The 20,967-nt window shown below is 38.0% G+C and overlaps 2 protein-coding genes across 3 annotated transcripts; one reads left to right on the top strand and one right to left on the bottom strand.

Annotated features, from left to right (window-relative positions):
• The first annotated feature begins 940 nt into the window (after positions 1–940).
• Positions 941–5,285, top strand: klf9 (Kruppel like factor 9). Its single transcript, XM_067438998.1, has 2 exons — positions 941–1,769; positions 3,320–5,285. The coding sequence occupies exons 1-2, from the start codon at positions 1,388–1,390 to the stop codon at positions 3,595–3,597; spliced, it is 660 nt and encodes a 219-aa protein (XP_067295099.1). The 5' UTR covers positions 941–1,387; the 3' UTR covers positions 3,598–5,285.
• A 2,653-nt stretch (positions 5,286–7,938) lies between these two features.
• On the bottom strand, positions 7,939–11,653 carry fam219ab (family with sequence similarity 219 member Ab). 2 transcript variants are annotated; one of them, XM_067438996.1, is made up of 6 exons: positions 11,287–11,653; positions 9,792–9,891; positions 9,585–9,687; positions 9,411–9,491; positions 9,248–9,323; positions 7,939–8,920 (listed from the first exon to the last, which is right to left on the bottom strand). In XM_067438996.1, exons 1-6 carry the CDS (start codon positions 11,341–11,343, stop codon positions 8,762–8,764), a joined length of 576 nt encoding a protein of 191 aa, XP_067295097.1. In that variant the 5' UTR covers positions 11,344–11,653; the 3' UTR covers positions 7,939–8,761. The 2 variants fall into 2 exon arrangements, with proteins under 2 accessions (XP_067295097.1, XP_067295098.1); XM_067438997.1 differs by having other exon boundaries at positions 9,269–9,323; positions 11,287–11,640.
• Between the last annotated feature and the right edge of the window lie 9,314 nt (positions 11,654–20,967).

Raw genomic sequence — 20,967 nt, 5'->3', positions numbered from 1 at the left:
GTTAAAATAGTTGACCTCATGCTGTCCTGTTGTAAATAGCCTGTTTTTCGGTAGGCTACTTATGGTAGGCTAACAGAACCATAATCAGCTCATGCCGTTCCTATGGACAAACTTTTGAAACGGGGTCGTGAGGGTTGTTCCCACATTTTCCTAGAACTGTCTCTCAGTGTGAACCTCGGCGAGTTTGGAGAGTACTCCGAAAGGAGTCGTGTTACGTTTGCTCCCATTGGCTAATTTCTCTTTCTCCAATGGCCCTCACGAGGACCCGCCTCAAAAGTCCTGCTAGCCTATACTCATAGGCCACTCACAGCGCAAATCATCTGCTCAAATGCATGCTTTATTTAAGGAAAAGGACTTTCACTTGAAATCGAAACGTGTCTTGTGTAGCTATCGATCAATTGCTCAATTCTTCCGTGCAACCAGTTTCCATGAAAGCTGAGAGATGGGCCTAAAATAATGCATTTCATGTCAAACTCTGTTTAAAGTTACAATGTTTAAAGCTTTACAGAAATCTGCTGCCCTTTACAAGGTGAAAAAGCACTATTTTGGTGCAATGGCCCATACTGATATCTCTATCTTTATTACATCGTTTACTGATTTTATACCTAATCATGTATTTTTTCGCTGCATATGGTGAATGCTGAACAATGCAATAAGAATAACTAGTTAACATTGTTAGTGTGAGGACTAACACAGTAAATGTAATAGCTAGCCTAAATGTCAGATAGACAAAAGCTAAGTTTAATCAATGCAAATTACTACCAATTTTTTGTTTTGTTTGTTTTTTTAGAACTAGTGTCCTCAAACCCGTGCGCTCCCTGCTGATTCTGAAGGGAGGCGATCGAGGCACATACTAGTTCCTGCTATGTTAACACGCCCTCCGTCTCATACTCTCAACACTATTGGATCCATGACCCTTCAATCTCACGCTGCCTAGGTGATTCCTGGTAGTGCATTCAAAGCGTCGCTCTTGGACTCCTTATGTCCAATCAGCTACAAGCTTTATGATGACACCTTGGGATTCCGCGAAGTAGTTTCTTTCAGATGGGAACAGCAAACAGCAGCACCGAGTTGACGCACTTGTTAGGGGAGAGAAGAGTGAGAGTTGCCTAAGCAAAGTTTCCACGCTTTCATTCCGATGTGCTTGAAGTCGCTGAGTAGCCTATAAACACCTGGATGTTTCATGTGCGCGTAGACGCAAGAAGCGACACAAGCTTTTATTCTACGCCGGGAACATTATTTCATCCCAGTCACATTGGGAAAGACACGTGTAGGCGTGAAGCCACGTTTAATGGAGTCGTAGTCGCATATGATGAGAATCCACACTGTGGAGTTTTGATTTGTGGCAGGTGACTTCTACAACTGCAGCACAGTTTGGGTAACTACAATGACGGATGTGGAAATTGCATCAATGTCCTTGGACGGCTCGAGCTCTGACCGATTAGACAAACTAGCCGGTGAGGACGGACCTGAGGAAAGTCAAGAGAATCGGACTCTGTTAATGGTCGCAATGATTCTGCTGGACCTAAACCAGTGTAACCCGAGCGTAATCAGCACCAAACGTAAGGTGGACAGTGATGCGGAGAATCAACCCGGCGTAAAGGAAAACGGGGAGAAATGCAGACAGAACGCGAGCAGGGTGAAAAGGACACGGAACCGTGACAGACTGCATGTATCAGCTGAGAAGAGACACTGTTGTCCCTATGCTGGCTGTGGTAAAATATACGGCAAATCGTCACATCTCAAGGCGCACTTCAGAGTGCACACCGGTATGAAATGAGCACGGTTGAATTAAGTGTGTGCTTATGTGTACAATTACTTAACTCATGCCAGTAATTCGATAGCCTACCGATTGTTGGTTTTGCTGTAACGCCGTATTACGCCCCGTGCTTGCGTGTTTTCGGGAACAGTTCGGTTTCAGGAACGGACACTCATAACAGTGGGTGTAACTGCAGGCGGAGCGCGCACACGAGGGTGGAACAGTACACAATGTTACTAATCAAAATGAGAGCAAACATGTTGCGTAGTCCACATTGTGGTCATAACATTGCGTAATATAGAGGGAAATGCAAGATGTAGCCTAACCTATTATAATTTCAGGCTTGCTGATTTGCAATTGAATTGTTCTGTTTGAGCCATGTGGTAAATATGTTATATCTATTTTATTATATTATATTAATTCGTCGTATTTGTGGTCACTAGTCCTCCGGTGGTCCTCCGGTGGTGATCCGCTTACATCAATGCGACACCCACTAAAGTAACCCCATATAGACCTTAGCAGCCCCGCCCCTTTAGAGCTGCGCTCGTTGTTTTAAATTATATTGTCTACAGACATTTCTAATGATATCCGCTTCAAATAGTCTATTGCAATGCGCATGATAACTTTCGTTAACTCTTCAAGTAAATCCACGTCACCAGCTAATTAGTTATCAATTCATAGAAATATACCTACAGAACCACACACACATAAAAAAGCAATACCGATTGCTGCGTGCTTGTTTCTCTGGCGCATAAGGTCAATAACCGATAGAGATATACGTAGATACCGCATTCGACCGCGCCAGACACGTCGGCGCGCCCGCCACGTTGGAACGGTCAGCATGTCGTCACTCACAGTAAGACTCAATGATGCCACAACATTGCAAACTATCCCAGGTTTTAATTCCTGAAGAAATCGGACAATCTCTCACAGGTGAGGATGTTTTGGCTTGTTTTTTTTTTTCATTTGCATTAACAGGTTTTTATAATGGTACTTTTTAATGTTTTAACTTTTACTACAGTAACGTTTTAATGTCGTTCGCTGAAGCCTTCATCTTGTATTATATAGGCTATATATATATATATATATATATATATATATATATATATATTCATACATGCGTCTAACTACGGCGGCAACTTGCTCTCGGAATGTTCACGGACCGGCTCTGACCGCTCCAAAATGGCAGATAGCGTCCCATAGGGAAAAAATCGCTAATGAGGCATCTAAGTCTATCATTGCTATAACCTAACGCAACGATGACGTCATGTACACGTCTCCTGATTTCACAGTTGTAAACATCCGGCACGTGGTGCCGCATTGTAGCCAAGCGCTGCCCCTCCCAAAGGAGTGCGTTGACTTGACATCCAGAACGCCGTTAACGAATTCTTTAAGCTCTACAACGCAAAAACAAAAACAGACGTTTAAAACGTTTTCTCCGGGTTGACACAACAACATACTCACATCTAAAAAGTCGCACATCTGTTTCGAGTGGGTTTTGTTGTAACTGAGTTCAGTATAGCGCCTTAAATTTACATTTGTGTGTGTGTGTGTTCTTAGGTGAGAGGCCCTTTCAGTGTACCTGGTCAGGCTGCAACAAGAAATTCTCACGGTCAGATGAACTGACAAGACACTTTCGTACGCACACCGGGGAGAAGCGTTTCATGTGCCCGCTCTGCGACAAATGCTTCATGCGGAGCGATCACCTCACCAAGCACGCCCGCAGACACGCCGGATTTCATCCCAATATGCTTCACGGTCCTGGTGGACGAAGACGACACTCTTCAATATCCACGTCGTCCTCTGGCTCCAGCGATCACATGTCTGCTGGTGTTTGAGCAACTACGTGACCTCCACATTTTGGATGTCTCTCTACCTGACACGAAATTCAGGCATTGGAATCTCTATTAATGATAGCCTATCTATTAACTATCTATCTGATATGATATCTTTCAATTATATATTAATGATATCTATTAACTGGTGATATCATACGATGGGTTACATAGCCTAATGGAGTCTACAAAATATGCTTGCAGGAGTACTCCAAAACAAATAATGAAAATGGGCTTCTTAATGGAATTGACAGAAACCATAATTTTTTGGCTGAAACAATGTAATGAAGTCCCAAGGGTTATTTTAAATGAGTAAGGATATTTACAGTATAATTTAATCTGTATAAAGGACAGTAATAGGCTAATGTAATATATTTACATGATCCTACCACAACAATGGGATTGATGTCAACAGAGTGGAGCCAGATGATTTATTACACACCCACTGTGACAAAGGGAATTTAACAGATTATGTGTAAAGATATATAATGAGAACCTAGGTGGGTATGTTTTAAGATAATCGCTTCTTTATGATACTTGGCAGCGGGTTGACTTCAGTGTTGGAGACAGTTTTTGTATATTAAAACTTCTGGGTACTTATGAGACTAACTTAACATCGTGTGAGGTTTTGCACACACACAATCACGCTTTTGTTTTTAAGCAATGATAAGTAATTATTGGCATATTTTAATCAATTATGCAAAATAATGTGACAAATAATGTGGAGGATTGAAAATACTCTTCATTCAGAACACTTTTAATTTTGTCATTGTTTTTTTAAATGTTTGCATTGTTTTTGAGCAAAATCAGCATTCATAAGTGATGTAGTGAGGCCGGCCAACAGAGTTTCACTCATAAATAGTTTACCATTGCCATCTACAGGCGTGTTATGAGATAACACGAGGTATGAGCTGTGCCTTTGACCTCCAAATATTGCACAGCTGAACATACAGAACTGAGACTGTATCATTTTTCTCACTACCTTTAGTTTTATTAGTAGCCTATAGTATTTACTTTCAGTCAAAGAACCTGAGTAACATATAATTTTATTAGTTTTATTAATGAGATTTTCAGATTCAGCTGTTGAAATACTTGAAATAATATTTTTCTTTTTAATGTAGATTTAGTTTGAATCTGCCGTGATGATCAGCCATTTAAAAACCAAGCACAAGCAGAATTTTACATGTGAATAATATTTGTTAGATCTTTATTCAAGTTGTATACATTTTTATATATTACGTTATGATAAATGATCAACAAAATTTCAACTTTTATCATAGAGTATCTTTGCTAATTTATTTGTTCCATATGTTTAATAGGTTGTGAGCTGAATTAAAGAATTTGAAAAACAATCTTAAAAATGCTCAACCTGTGCCTTCCGTTTTGAGGTTTAGTACTCTTTAACTAAGATTGCAGAAAATAATTAGCAAGCTATCAAGAAATACTTTGCTGTAGCTTACAAAAGTCTTCACAGTTGCATAGTGTAACTCCTAATGATGTGATGTCTTTATCTGCACCTTACAGACTGTAAGCCACTACCAATGTACATAGATTCTGTATTTTTACATCACTATCATTTGTACATATATATTCTGTATTTTTACATCACTATCATTTGTCCAACATTCATCTTTCATTACCTGTACATTTTGTGTATAGAGGATAACTAATTAAAACAAAGAGAAGTGTAATTCAGGTCTGCTTTTATTGATATCACTGAAACCAATAACAACATTGTTAGTACATTAATGGACTTTCTCACATAATTAACATATTCATAACATAAAAACACAGCTTTTGTCCAAGAAATGCTCACTTTTGATTACGCTTGAATTGAATACATCAGGTCATTACACGGTTTTAAAATTCACTAAAAAGTGAATATGAGTAGTTCAAATGAAAGCAATTCGCATTTTGAGATACAATGTGATCAAGACAATATGTAGTGTAACAGTAACACATAAAATGTGCTTATAATAATAATGGATGTTAAGATAGACCAGGAAATTTTATCATTTTAGCAACATTAACATTCATAGTTTATTTCCAAAAATCAGCAGAAAACAGTGCTTTTAAACAGCCCACAATATCTGAAAAAGTAACCATTTCCATGAAATGCAGTGATCATATATTCTAATTTGTTGTATGTAGATGAAACATTAAATGAAAATGGGCACAGGGTAAAATAAAAGATTTCAACAAGGAGCATAAATATACACTATTTTGCCAAAAGAATTGCGACACCCCTCCAAATCATTGTATTCAGGTATTCCAATCACTACCATGGCCAAAGGTGTATAAAATCCAGGCATGCAGACGCTTCTACAAACATTTGTGAAAGAACGGGTCGCTCTCAGGAGCTCTGTGAATTCAAGTGTGGAACCGTGATTGATAGGTTGCCACCTGTGCAAGTCCATTCGTGAAATTTCCTCACTAATAAATATTCCACAGTCAACTGTTTGTGGTTTTATAAAAAAAGTGGAAGCAAATGGGAACAACAGCAACTCAGCGAAAAATTGGTAGGCCATTGTAAAATCAATGAGTGGGGTCAGCACATGCTGAGGTGCACAGGGCGCAGAAGTTCTAACTTTCTGCAGATTCAATAGTTACAGACCTCCAAACTTTGTGTGGCTTTCAGATTAGTTTAAGAACTGTGCATAGAGAGCTTCATGGAATGGGTTTCCATGGCCAAGCAGCTGCATCCAAGCCTTACATCACCAAGTGCAATGCAAAACGTGGGATACAGTAGAGTAAAGTACACTGCCACTGGACTCTAGAGCAGTGGATACATGTTCTCTGGAGTGGCGAATCACGCTTCGATGTCTGGCAATCCGATGTACAAGTCTGGGTTTGGCGGTTGCCAGGAGAACGATACTTGTCTGACTGCATTGTGCCAGTAAACTTTGGTGAAGGGGGATTATGCTGTGGGTCTGTTTTTCAGGAGTTGGGCTTAGCCACATAGTTCCAGTGAAAAGAACTCTTAATGCTTCAGTATACTAAGACATTTTGGACAATTTTATGCTCCCAATGTTGTGAGAACAGTTTGGAGATGGCCCCTTCCTGTTCCAACATGACTGCGCACCAGTGCACAAAGCAAGGTCCATTAAGACATTTTGTGTCAAGAGTTTGGTGTAGAGGAACTTGACTGACCTTGAGCCCTGACCTACCCCCGACAGAACACCTTTGGGATGAATTCAAATCCTTGTCTAACATCAGTGCCTGACCTTAGAAATGCGCTTCTAGAAAAATGGGCAAAAAGGCCCATAAACACACTCCTAAACCTTGTGGAAAGCCTTTCCAGATGAACTGAAGCTGTTGTAGCTGCAAACAGTGGGCCAACTCCATATTAAACCCTAGGGATTAAGAATGGGATGTCATTAAAATGAATGTGCATGGAAAGGCAGGCATCCCAAAACTTTTGGCAATAAAGTGTACTTTGGTGCCTTCAAGTGTGTGACATCTTAGCATCTTCCTGAAAAAAACAATACTTGCTGGAAAGCTTACAGGTGCTTTAAATATCTAACATGTCTGGACATTCTGTCTTAACAGACAAAAATTGTCATAAGATTGATTTCTGGCTTTTGAAAAAAATGCTTTGAGAGACACAAAAGGTTTTCATGTAATCATTGTATTATCTTAGGTCTGTAGTGTGAGGTTATTGTGAAGTCAAGGCTTTGACCTGTCAGATCAAATTCTTAAAGGAACATGCCAAATTTTTGTGACTTTAGCTTATTCACCATATCCCCCATAGTTAGATAAGTCCATCCATATATACCATTCTCATCTCTTTGCGTCCCATAACTCTGTCTAACGCACCCACCGCTAGCCTAGCTTAGCACAAAGACTGGAGGTAAACGGTAAAAATGTTGTGATGTGTACAGTTACATTGTGTATTAAGACCGATGGAAAATTAAAAGTTGCAATTTTCTAGACAGGCTAGAGGCTAGGAACTACACTCTCATTCCCGCGTAATTATCAGGGAACTTTACTGCCGTACCATGGGTGCAGCGGCGCAATGATATTACACAGTGCCTGAAAATAGGCAAACTTCCGTCAACATAACCAATGTGACAACCTGACTGCACAGAGAGCTGGGGACTATTCAGGCACCTCTGCAACCATGAGAGTATACGCAGGAATGAGAGTATAGTCCTTAGCCATGTCGGTCTAGAAAATGTTCCATCTGTATTAGTACATGATGTAACTATACACATCACAACATGTAAATAGGAAAATGTTGGCTTTATTTGGTCACTTATTGACCAGTAGGCTAGAATGAGCCGTTTCCCTACAGTCTTTGTGCTAAGCTAGGCTAGCAGTGAGATATAAATGGATATAAATGGTATAAATGGACTTATCTAACTCTGGGGATACGGTGAATAAGATTAAGTCCCAAAAAGTATGCATCTTCCTTTAAAGAGTTTGCTGTATTGCCTTTCCTTTCATGACATATTCACATCTCAAATCCAGCGTAGTTTCAAAGATGATTCAATTAAATACATGTATGTGACATACCAAGAGTAAACAAAAAATGTGATGCCCTGGTGCATGCCAGACAAGGCTACTGTTAGCGCTGCATTACGAATGCGCCAACATGCAAAATGTTCAACAGAAACGAGCCCAAGTATAGCTTCAATAGCAGCCACGAACAACAAACATCCAACCAGATCCGTACGGAAATCAAATCATACCCTAATGACGACGTTAATGCGATGAGTGCAACATGAAAGCAGAGAATTCAGTGGATAAGCTATTTCAAACTCTCTGTAACATCAAGTTGTTGTTTTTAAATCACAATTAAAGCCGCTTTAAAGCTTTACTTGTTCTACGTTCACTTGTACAGTAACGCAATGACGACTAGGAGGTGAAAGTGAGCAGACTCTCCTAACGTATTAGCAAACAGTGCATATCCTGCCATAGGAGGAAGCAACCAATAATAGTCATGTTAATAATCATATGTTAGAGTATGTGTGTGTGTTAGCACATGTAATGTGTTTTTGTGTATGTGTGTTTACATTTTCCTGTACACCATGTTTATCATAACGTTTACTGTACTGTACATTTCTCACTGTAATATTGATTAGATGTCTTATCTGAGGTTATGAAAGGGAATAAGGGCCGGAAAAGAGAGAGAGAGGGAGCACGAGGAGGAAAAAAGGTGATAGGTTTACTGGATTTGACAAGCAGTGGAGGAGGTGGCTTGGCAGCACATGCAGGTGGAGTTGACAGATTTGGGTGGTATGAGGTCCAGGTCTTCATCATCAGGGATCTCATCCAGCCTGTATCCATCTTTCAGCAGCTGGATGTTCAGATCCTGGTTTATCTGCTGCAGGAAGCAATGAACAGCATGTCAGACCACGCTGCATAACCGCCACTAATTAAATCACATTGATTAATTTGATTTTCCTGGCAGCAGTTATTTGATAGATTAATAGGAAAACAAGGTTGGCTCAATAGCTTGATTAGGACATTTATTGGTTTAATGAATCAATGACATGAACAACATGAATATGATTAGCAACAACAAATGTGCAATCGTGACCTTTAAAGCAAAATTGTGAGTGACTTTAAAAAAAGAAAAAAAGAAAACACCGGCATGACTCATGATGCTTGTGGTATGGGGCTTAATACATTAACCAGAGTTCATAGGTACCTGTTCCCATAGAGACCTCACCTCGGCTGATGAGTATCCTGATGAGGAATATCTAGACATGTCAAAGTCGTCATCGCTGCAAAGGCAAGTGAAAACAGTGAGCTTGAAGCCTGTGGCCAATTGGGACTTAAATAAATCATTTTGGGATGAGTAAAGAGCTCACCTGTCAGTGTCTAGAGCAACTAAAGGTTTCTCATCTGGACTCTGGTCTAAAGAGGAGTAGCCTTTATTGGGAACCACTAGCCTTGATTGAAAACGAAATAAAGAGTTAGCAGTCTGTTTGTGGTTTAACTTAAAAAATAATTAACTTTCATTTTGAATCGCCTCTTGTTTGTACCTTGTTCTGGCCATCACGTTATTTTTCTTGGGTTGTTGATTGACAGGGCTTCCAGCATTGCCATTTTTCAGTGATCCTTTCCTAACCAGCTCTCTCTGTTTGTCTGTACAGAAGAAAAAAAAAAAGTTTTTATAATTGAATCAGGTCATATGACAATAATACATAATTGCATTGGCATTTAGCAGTATGGACAAACCCACAACTCACCTATCTTCATATGGAGAGGAGAAGGTTTATAGTTCAGGGTGGCAGGCTCATTCTCCCTGGTATCCGAGTCTGCCTCTGATGTGGTCGATGATGCTGGATCCTGGCGAACAAGAAAGAAGTGTCAGGACTGTCTAGTTTTATCGATTAAGTCCATTTTATGTGAAGTGTGTTCTTCTGAGCTTTGCTCTGTCCATTTTCCTCAATGTGGATGAGTAAAGCATCACTTTATGCCTGCTATGATTTCTGTCAGCTCATTTCAAAAACACCATGGGATTGATGTGAAAGGAAACACCAATTTACCAATTTCAAATAAGGAGCGCATCAAAAATGTGTCAACATTACAAAAGCATAACTCTACCAAAACTAGAAAAAGGATGAAAAACAGGTACAATTCAAGACACTTTAGTATGCTGATCATAAAGACTGTATATTGTATAATAAACTTAATAAATATATTATAATAACCACCAGACCAGTGGGACATAACCAACAAAATGAATCGCAAATGGATTGATGGCCAAGACTACCTTAAATATTAGTTCTCTTTCACAGACAATAAACATGGTTTGTGCCAATCACAATTTTGTGTGGTAAATACAGAGAGCATGAAATAATTGAATTTCAACAGACATTAAGAAAACAATATTGTACATTTTTCAATTCATTATGCCACATTAATACGTTTGCATATTATTAGGTCTACGTGGTTCATATGAATAATTTTCCATTTCTGATCTTAAAGACGTTTATTGTTGACATCTGTATGATAAAGGGTTTGGGTTTTGCATTGGGTCTCCACTTAATGTCCAATGCAAAATCTGGGTTCTGAAGCAAAAACCATGAACCATTGATTCAGAACTAACTAGAAGAACACGAGCATCTGCTGTATGGATCATTGGCTAAATATGGGCCATCCAGATGTCTCTTCGAACAGAGCTGGTTATTTTCCTGAGAATTATTGATGATTTTGGGATGGGTAGGAGGCGTATGGACATTATTCAGGTACCATAGCACGTATTCTGCATGATGAAGCAATATAAGGCTGTGAAGGCCTCTATGAGATAGAAGAAACATCACGCAGTTTTAACATTGTTTCAAATGAATGTTACAGACAGCGTTACGATAGAAGTACGATGAGATAGAAGAACAGGTAGAGCTGAAGTTATAAAATAAAATGAAGCTAATGTTGTTTTCGATGCAGGGAGACACTCAGTCTCAGTGCGCAGCATCATCACAGTAGCATCCTTACGTTTGCAAGCAAAATACACACCAGACACAGAAGAGACATCATCGATCTCTCGTAATACAAGATTTTTTTTTACCATTTTGTGAAGAAATAACGGTTTGTGGTGACAACATGAGACTAATGAAATTCTCCACGGTTCGTTAGTTCATATTGAGCTAAAATTCGTCCATCAAAAATGTTATTAAAACCGCATACTGACAACATTCTTGCTTTAATCGGCTGTTAAAGAGTCAATCTGGTTTAACTTACAAAAGGCTGCATCTCTGCCTCAGTCGGCACTTGAAATCTGTCAATTTCTTCCATCATCTTGGCGGCGGGCTGTCTGAGCCTTTTTGTGAGCGTTTGAGGTTGATTTCTGCGGATATACCGCAACTAATTGGTTAAGAATGAAAATTTCACTACTGTGTCGTCGGATATTTGTCAGCCCCAAGAATATCCCCGACTCTCCTTCATCCCAGCGATCGCTCGTTAGCCAGCAGTGACCGAGTGGCGACTTAACCACCCACTTCCGGGAGAAACGAGTCTCGAGACGCGAGCAGCACCACGGATTCCGCCCCACTCAACGCCATCGAGCGATGTCTGCTCCACCCAACACTAGCATCAGACACAGACATTGTGCAGGGCTGTCTGTGGGTGTTTGTAACCTCAAAATGGCAAGATTTTGTGTGGGACGATGTTTTTGCAGTCTATGTCGAATCTGTAATCAGGGGTGTTGGATAGGGATTACAATCAAATGCAAACAAAGATTCCGATCCCTTATTAACGGGATTTGATCTATACAGCGGCCCACCTCTTTTCAGCACTGTAAACACAAATGGGGTCACTGTAGAGTCTACAGTGACCCCATTTGTGTGTTTACAGTGCTGAAAACACCGGCCGTGCTTACACCTGTCCAATACCAGGCACAGAGCAGTGACTTCAGGACCCTGGACAGCTTCTGGAGATAGCCTTAATAAAAATGCCCATGGCCTATGGCCTCATGGGAGCAATCTGCAAAACATGCATGTAGTCAAGTCTAGTCTAAAATGTGATTTTTAATTATTATTTTTTTCCTTAGGCCTACCTGTTTTCTAACCATTATAACTCGCAGTCCAAACCTAACATAACAGATTACTTCTAATCAAGCATTGACTATATTAAATTAAATTAATGTAAATGTTAACAAAATTAGCTCAAAATAGAAGTAAAAATGTATAAGGTCCGTATGCTGTAGGCCGCTATTACTTAATTACTATTTTAATTCTGCTGAAATCTGCTAGCTAACATATTTCCAATGATATTCCTGTCTATCGTCGTAGATACGTGTTTGCCAGTAGATGGCGCTGAACAATAAGGCATTAAAAACAAGTATATTTTTACTGAAGATTATTTCAGAAATTAGTCGCATTACTAACCAGGTAAAGCTGTACGAAAGAGTCATTCCCCATTTACATTGATGTCGAACTTCTTTGCGTATTGTGTGATTCTGGACCACAAATCCAGTTTAAGGCTTCTTTTTTTAATTGACATACACCATCTGAAAGCTGAATAAATAAGATTTCAATTGATGTATAGTTTGTTAGAATGAGGAAAAATTTGGTCGAGATACAACTATTTGAAAATCTGTACATTTGCAAAATATCTTCTTTAAATAGGATCTGTACTTAATATCCCAATGATTTTTGGCATAAAAGAAAAATCGATCATACTGACCCTTACAATATATTGTTGGCCATTGCCACAAATATACCCGTGCGACTTATGATTTGTGGTTTTGGTCCAGGGTCACAAATTTGTATATTATCATTTAGCATTGTAAAATGAAAATTAATTTAGCTTGCAGAATAAAATGTAGGGCTACATTTTAAATGCATGCCTGATTTGACAACAGAATAAATACAATTAAATATTATAATCAAATAATTTAATGTTTCAATCAAATATAGAAAATAGCATAGACTGAAAATTTGATAAACTAAAAATTATGATAAAGGTGATGATGGGGTTCTTTGATGGTTATTAAGTATATAAAATGGCATAATTGATTGCAATTGTTGAGGTGGGAGGAAATTCAATAATTGAGGTAAGAACATTACAAACACCATTGTTATGAATAATGGTTTGTGAAATTTTTGTTGTTGTTTGTTTGTTTTTTGATTTCATTATCTCTTTGATAACCTCAAGGTGTTATCCATTACTAATAGTCCCTGTGGAACCCCATATGAACAGCTGTTATAAGAAAAAGCTTTTCAGTCAGATAAACAAAGATGCTTGCTCTCATCCATGTCAACTGACACATGAGTACATCCTTTAATTCAGGAGGAAATCTATATTTGTTTCATATAGGTTATGCAACCATGACATCACAGATGGGGATACAGATTAAGGTTTATTAGTAATCTGGATATTATTCCAGTAGCCCGTAATGTTCTTATGTAATTCTTCACTTTGTTTCTGTACTCTCTACCTCAGGGCAAATTCTGTTCTGAAGCTCCTATGTGTCATTACTATACTGTTTTTCCTTCAAAGAAATCACCAGAATAATCACATTCTGCAAACCATAAAAAAGAAGGCTACGTTTTCTATGGTTGTCGCAATTTGTTTAAAAAAAGAAGGAGAAGAAGAAGAAGAAAAGAAAAGAAAGAAAGGCAGGAAGAAACCAATTCCATTTTATGTGGATATAAAAACTGCTTTAAGTAGGTCTGTGAAATGACAATTAAAGCTACTACATAAAATCATTCCTGCCCACATCATTCCCTCAAGTTAAGATTTTGAATATAGGTAATAAACAGTTATTGTACATTAGATATTATATAAGAAGCACATCTATACCTTGCTCTAAATAATGACATTTATGCTTGTAGATTCATTTAGAAGCTGCAGTCATGTCAAACTATTTCCAGTGAAGATATCTGAAGAAAAAAAAAATATATTTTGTAATCTTTGATCATAATTTACCATAAATAGGCTGTTGCTGTCAGACACTATAGATTTTAACAGTCAATATCTGACATTATCTTTAGTCAGTGATGCATAATGTACAAAGGTGCACCTTTGCTTGTCTCTATTACTTACTGACAAGCTAAAGATACAAGTTTTTTCCCTGACATTGAGCCAGAGTAAAACACATTCAGTGTGCTAATCATGGTAAATCTTACCAGTGAAGTTTCACATGGCTGATCTCTTTTTAGGGAACTTTTAAAATGTTGCCGAGGGTTGAAATATTTCATATTCTACCGATGATGAAACTGTGCCATGTTAAGTTTTGTGATGGATGACCATTGGTAGAGAGCCTGTGTTTATGATCACTATGATATAGTGGTTTTAATTTGCATAACAGTTGAATGTAAAATGTGTACTTTAGATATGGGAACATCACATTTTGAGATACGGTTTGGATTATTTTTGATTGGTACGTCTACACGTCCTTAACGTCTACAAACTGAAACGTGTTTATTGGCTGTTCATTATTTTTACCCTGCTGACCTATAAACATCAGAGGAGGCTAAAGCCCAATGCAGTGCTTACAGGTTTCAGGCAACATAAAAAAGCTCAAATTAAACTTTGATATTAGTATTTTCCCTCTCCTCACCTCTGCACACTTGCTCTATCTCCTATTTTTGCAACTCTTTTTCACACCATAACTTCCCTTATTTTCTTGGTTAATGCATTTTTGATGAGTGATAAATTATACTGTATAAGTTGAACTGGTGTTAAGCAGTCTACACATGGCCATGTGTTGGAAGTTAGGACCATTTTGTTGGTTTGGGCAGGAGAACAGGGAACTGATCCAAGCTTAGCGCAAAGTGACTAGATGTCCAATGAAGAGCAATAAATAGACTAACAGATGGACTGTGTCCAAGCACCGTAAAATAGATAAGAGGCTTTGTTGTCTTTACGTAATGATCCTCCAGTTGCAAATCACCAACAACACAAATAAGTACAAGACACAAGCAAACACATACTGTAAAAAAAAAAAAAAAGTTACCTGGTTGACTCAAAATTTTGAGTTCATTTAAATTAAATTTGAGTTAATACAATGAACATTTTTAAGAATCGACAACCTTTATTAAAATATTATTAAAAGATTTTGTACGCATCTTGGGTAATTGTGTGTGTTTTATTGTGATGATGCAGTGAAACATGCCATATTGTGCTATTTTCATGATTTAACAATTTTTTATGTGGTTCAGATACAATAATATTTAGAGTTCTATTTATTAAACCAATTGCCTTCAATGTATCAACTAAAATTTTTAATTTCAATAAACTACAAATTAAGGCAACCAGGTTACTTACTTTTTTAAAGTTAAACCAACACATTTTTATAGTGTACAGATCTATATGAAGAAAAGTTGGTAATATGAAGAAATACATTGCATACATCAATTGATTTCAATATGCATGATCTATAACTGTTTCATCCTTATTACCCATAATTTCAGACAAAGAAACACATTATCTTAATATTTTATTTTAGTATAAAACATGTTAAAATAATAAAATGCATTACATGCATCTAAGCTCTGCATTAATCAAAATAATTTAGTATTTCGCCATTTGACTATAGCATGCTTTATGACAGATTTGCCATAGGGTTAGCAAAGAGAATTGTAAAAAATATAAATTGTAAAAAGATGGAACACAGTAAAACCACAAGTGAATCAGGCATTTTAGATGTTTAGTAGGTAACAAACCATACTGTCCTCACAGGCTGACAAGTGTGATCTTTTTTACAAACTAGACCTTTTATCATTTTCTAATCTTACTAATTGTATAGTTTTCCTAAAAAAAAAAAAATCATATAGAGCACATGTATATTTAACATGTTCTTTTCACAGTTAGGGACAGTGGTGCACAGACCTCCACAGGGGGATGGTCAATAGCATTCTGAGGGATAGTGTTCGGGACAGGGTCCCCCTCGGTAGAAATCTCGTTCGCGGGGGCACAGCGGTGCGATCGCAAAGGACACTTTCACTTTCAAAGGGGCAGGGCCACAAGCCCCAAACAATCAGAAATGTCCTGGGCCCTGTAATGAAAAGAGCTCACCTGGACCTTAAATACTGGGTCTAGGAAAGAAGAGGCTCAACCATAAAAAGATTCGTAAGCAGCCCTGTATTCATGTTTTTCAATTTCACGCTGCAGTTAATAAGTATTTTTGCTCAGTTTTCTGTAGCTTTTGAATCTCTGCCAGCACCGGAGCCCTCTCTGGACTGGAAGGAATTTTGCAGGCCTTGTAGAGTATAACAAAGAGAATGAGAATAAGCACAGCTACTACTGAGTTACAAACAATGGCCACTATGGCAGCTGCAGACAGACCAGCTCTTAGTTCTGTCTCCATGGTGAGTTGACCTCAGGGATCTGATGTTCAAGAATAGGGAAGACACATGAAATCACAGTTAATCTCAATGGGTTACTGTGCTTCAACTTCTGCTGTCATTGTACTCGATTCTTGAAAGAGCCAACAACACCATCTGGTCCTTCAGTGAGTAAGAGTGATCTACTGATCAAAGTTTTGCATCTCTGCAAAGGCTGACTTTCTTGTTAAATGTTAGCCGGATCCCAAGAGACACATCCTTAGTCTCTGAATGATTCCTGAAAAAACAAAGACAACAATCACAATAAAGTTTGTAAAAAAATCTATGATTTACTCATTAATAAAAATAAACATATAGTGAGATCTAAACGCCATGAGACCCAGTCAAAATGTTTTGCAATCTTTTCTAAATTATATTATGAGCATTGCAATTTGAGTGAAAAGTTAATTTTATATTGTTTTAGGATTTAGTTTACCTTGCATGCTTTTATATTCAAAATAACGTATTTTTGAAAATGTATGTCAGGTTTAAATAATAATAAACAATTTAAATGCAATTTTACAGCTGCAGTCCATAACTTTTTGTGCTCTAGCAGTTAATAAACAGAACTGCATGTGTCTTGCGGAAGAACACTACAGCCGGAGCTACTTCTCTCTGTTTGTCTATGGCGAGTCACACAGGGGCTGTGCTCCTCCGCAGCAGTACCTACCAGTCTGGCCTGAAATAGTCCCAATATAAACACTTATTAGTGTACCATAATGATTCAGGGTAAGACAAAAACATGGTTTGGAAAATGGATTCATGTTGTTGTCAATGTATAGTATTTGTAAATCTTGAACACAAAAAAAGATACGGACAGCAGCTTTAAAATACCAAAATACTAAAAAACATGAACTACTAAAACTACTGACTTGCACTCGGATAAGATGTGCTGCCGTGTTCAAACAAGAAGACGAATGAAGTGTAACTCACTCGGTCTTCCAACCCATTTTCTCATACAGACACATTTAAAAGCCCATGTCTGTAAATCAAGATGGCTCATCATCATGTTGAATATGTTTCTAACCTCATCTCCAGTTGTTTTTTCTGCCATAAGGTCAGTTTTCTTTTCAGAGTTCAAACTACTGTTAGAGGGTCAGTTTTTGTAGACAATCCAGAGCAATTCCACTCTCATCATGCTCAAGTTAATAGCCCTGGCACACAGCAGTTATTACTGAGATTGAAGTGAGACAAGAACTGCCAGTTCATCACACCGGCAAGACTGATGAACATCAATCTCTCTCGCTCTTACACTGCCACAGTATAGGGAGCTAAGGCTTCAAGTTATGAGAAAAACAAATGAACTGAAAACTAAAGAAAACCTGAAGACAAATCATGCCTCATGCCTTTTTCTTATCCGTGCTGAGAAAGAGATTCCCCTCAACATTAGACATAGACAATAATGATAACCAACTAAACTAAAAGAAAACATTTATCATGTCTCATTGCACTTTAAATTGAATGAACAGTACGGTTTGGAGTAGCAACTTAGCCACAATATCATTTAAATTCCAAAATGTTTTAAAGTGCCTCCCCAGATACAAATACCCTCCCCTCTCGAGTCTTATTATCACAGCTCTATATGCATGTGCTGTTAAATAATGCAGACCTGATAATATGGTAGTGCTTCTATAAAGACTCTTTGCAAACAATATTCTCTAGAGGACATCGTGTCAAACTTCTCATCCTGGAAAAAGGGTTCCACACAGTTATATATAAGTCTGAAAATGTTAACTACACAGTAAACTTACACATATTGTAGTTAAGCTAAGCCGGGCTAGTCAGAATCAGTGACGTTCTAATCAATAATAAGCTGAAGGCAATTGATGAGCCACAGTCCAACAGGGACATTAGGGATCTGATTTAGGCTATACTGCTGCCTCCCTGATCGATTCATGAAATATAAACAGAGGAGTGTTTGCATGATTGTATTTCTTTGTTTAATATTTAAATAATTGTTTCTGATTTTGCTGTTTTAATAGGACTACAAAAAAATAATAATAACAAACATGCAAATTTTCCCTGCAACCCAACACTGGACAAGGAGTTTGGAGACTGGATGGATGCTAATTCTTACACCATCTCAACGCCTCCGATTTTATTGATGAGATGACAGTTATGTCAAATGAGAGAGGTGAAAAGTTAACATAAACAGCAAAAATAAAACCACCCACAAATACAAGTGTGATTGCTCTTGTCAGTTTTCTTTGAAATGCAAAAGAAAGATTTAACATTTAAAAGAAACATTTTATTTTGTTGGCCTTATCGTGGGCAGTATGTATGCTTCTGTTTTTCTTTTGCAGATGAAACAACATATATGTTTGCCTGGCCAGGATATATATTTGAGCATCTGATCTCCATTATAATGCCAAAAGTTTTGGGACGTCTACCTTTACATGCACATTCACTTTGATGACATCCCATTTTTAATCCATAAGGTTTCATATGGAGTTGGGCCACCCTTTGCAGCTATAACAGCTTCAACTCTTCTGGGAAGGCTTTCCACAAGGTTTAGGAGTTTATTTATGGGAATTTTTGACCATTCTTCTAGAAGCGCATTTGTGAGGTCAGGTACTGATGTTGGAAGAGAAGGCATTGCTCGCAGTCTCCGCTCTAATTCATGCCAAAGGTGTTCTGTTGGGTTGAGGTCAGGACTTTGAGCAGGCCAGTCAAGTTCCTCCACACCAAACTCATTCATACATGTTTTTATGGACCTTTCTTTGTGCACTGGTTCGCAGTCAAGGGGCCATCCCCAAACTGTTCCTACAAAGTTAGGAGCATGAAATTGTCCAAAATGTCTTGGTATGCTGAAGTATTAAAAGTTCTTTTACTGGAACTAAGCCCAACCCCTCAATGATTTGGAGGGATGTCCCAATACTTTTGGCAATATAATGTATATTTATTTGAGGAACACTGCAAATAAGTTGGTAAGTGTTCACAGCAGCACCACAGTGCAAAATGGACAAAATGTTTAATATTTATATAAAAACCATTCAAGCTGACATCCAGCATTTTTTTTAAGTTCCAGGGTTATTATAAAGAACTAGTTGAAGTAGCTACTAGTTTGACTAAGAAAAACAGCCCCCCCCCCCCCCCCCCCCTAAATGAAACATGAGGGGAACAATGAAACACTTGTCTGTCCCACATTATGTGGAAGCACAACAGCTGACTGCTACTGAATACTAAATACAGCAGATAAGACTATTCAACCAAATGAGAAAATGGCTATTCAAGAATTTACAACACATTTATATAAGCAGTAAACATTATTATAGGATAAGCTTGCCTGTTTAGAAGATGAGAAGATGGTGCTCCATTCAAAACAATACGATGCAAATCGTCTGGCGCCACGCTGCAGTTTCTCGTTTTATCCCGAGCGTAAATTCTGCTGTTATGGCGATGCTGCTTTTGCAAAGTGAACTTAACCGCAACTTTTGCATACTGTCAAGTAGCCTACTTCTGATGCCGACCCATTATAAGAAGTAAAATGAGCTGATGTCCTAATGTGCAGATCAAAAAGTTTTAACAAGAGACGTAGAAACAGACGGGTCTGCGTCTGCCCGCGAACAGCATCCTGTGAATCATGTTGATCTGAAGCGTCAGCTACTCAGAGATCTCATCAGTGTCATTTACTTACGCAATGTTTACTTTTTCAGTGTAGCTAATATGCAGATGTAGAGGCGTTTAGAGCTTACAGCTCAGTCTCCCTGCAGTCACTGGATGCGCCCTGTGGGCGGGGTTGTCATTGTGTTGTCCTGAGAACGAAAACAAACGTTGGACTCTGCTAACCAATGACAACGAGAGCAATCCCAGTTGGTGTTAGTCCCTGGCTGTCTGGAGGGCAGGCTCAAATGCAGTATTGTGGGATATATATTCAAAGTCTCTCCTGGAATTCAGACTTTTTGTTATTAACAGACAGGCTGTTAATTAAAATAATTATGCATGTTTCATTAAAATGTATTACAGAGATTGTTCTAAATCTAAAAGAATACAAATAAATGCAGCAGCTGCTACAAAAAAACTGTCAAAAACTGTTCTTCAAATTGTTCCTGGTGAGTTATTGTGGATATTATTCAACGTACTAACTTTCCACTCTATATTCTATCATAGCCTATAGGCCTAGTTTATATAATCTGCTCAAATTAATTTATTTAAACGATTGAAAGGGGATCTCATGTTCAATGGGGATTACAGCTCTGGGTTATTGCTGAATATTTTATATAAATACAAATATTTATTGTGACAAACAATATCCATAACAATATAATATTTGTTTGTGTGTTCCTTTAAAATGTAATACAATGTTTATAATGAATGCAGTTTGGACCAGCAATTAAATGTTTCCGTTATGTTTCACGAGTCAGGAGTCCCCATGGAGCCATTAGGGATACGAAAAACTGCAGAGAGAAAAAAAGCTTCACCCTCAGAATGTCTCTCTTTGAGATACAGAAGCAATGAGTTCCCTATCTCTAATTCAAATTTGTATTTCTTGTAGAAAACCAGGAATGGGAAATAATTATAAAGATTTATTTTATAACTCATGTCACAAAACAGCCAACAGGCAATCCTATTTCCCCATAATTTTCTAAAAGCA

This window comes from Pseudorasbora parva, chromosome 3, assembly GCF_024679245.1.
Source record: "Pseudorasbora parva isolate DD20220531a chromosome 3, ASM2467924v1, whole genome shotgun sequence".
NCBI lineage: Eukaryota > Metazoa > Chordata > Actinopteri > Cypriniformes > Gobionidae > Pseudorasbora > Pseudorasbora parva.
Note: the sequence above shows the minus strand (reverse complement) of the source record. Positions and strands in the feature narration are given on the sequence as shown.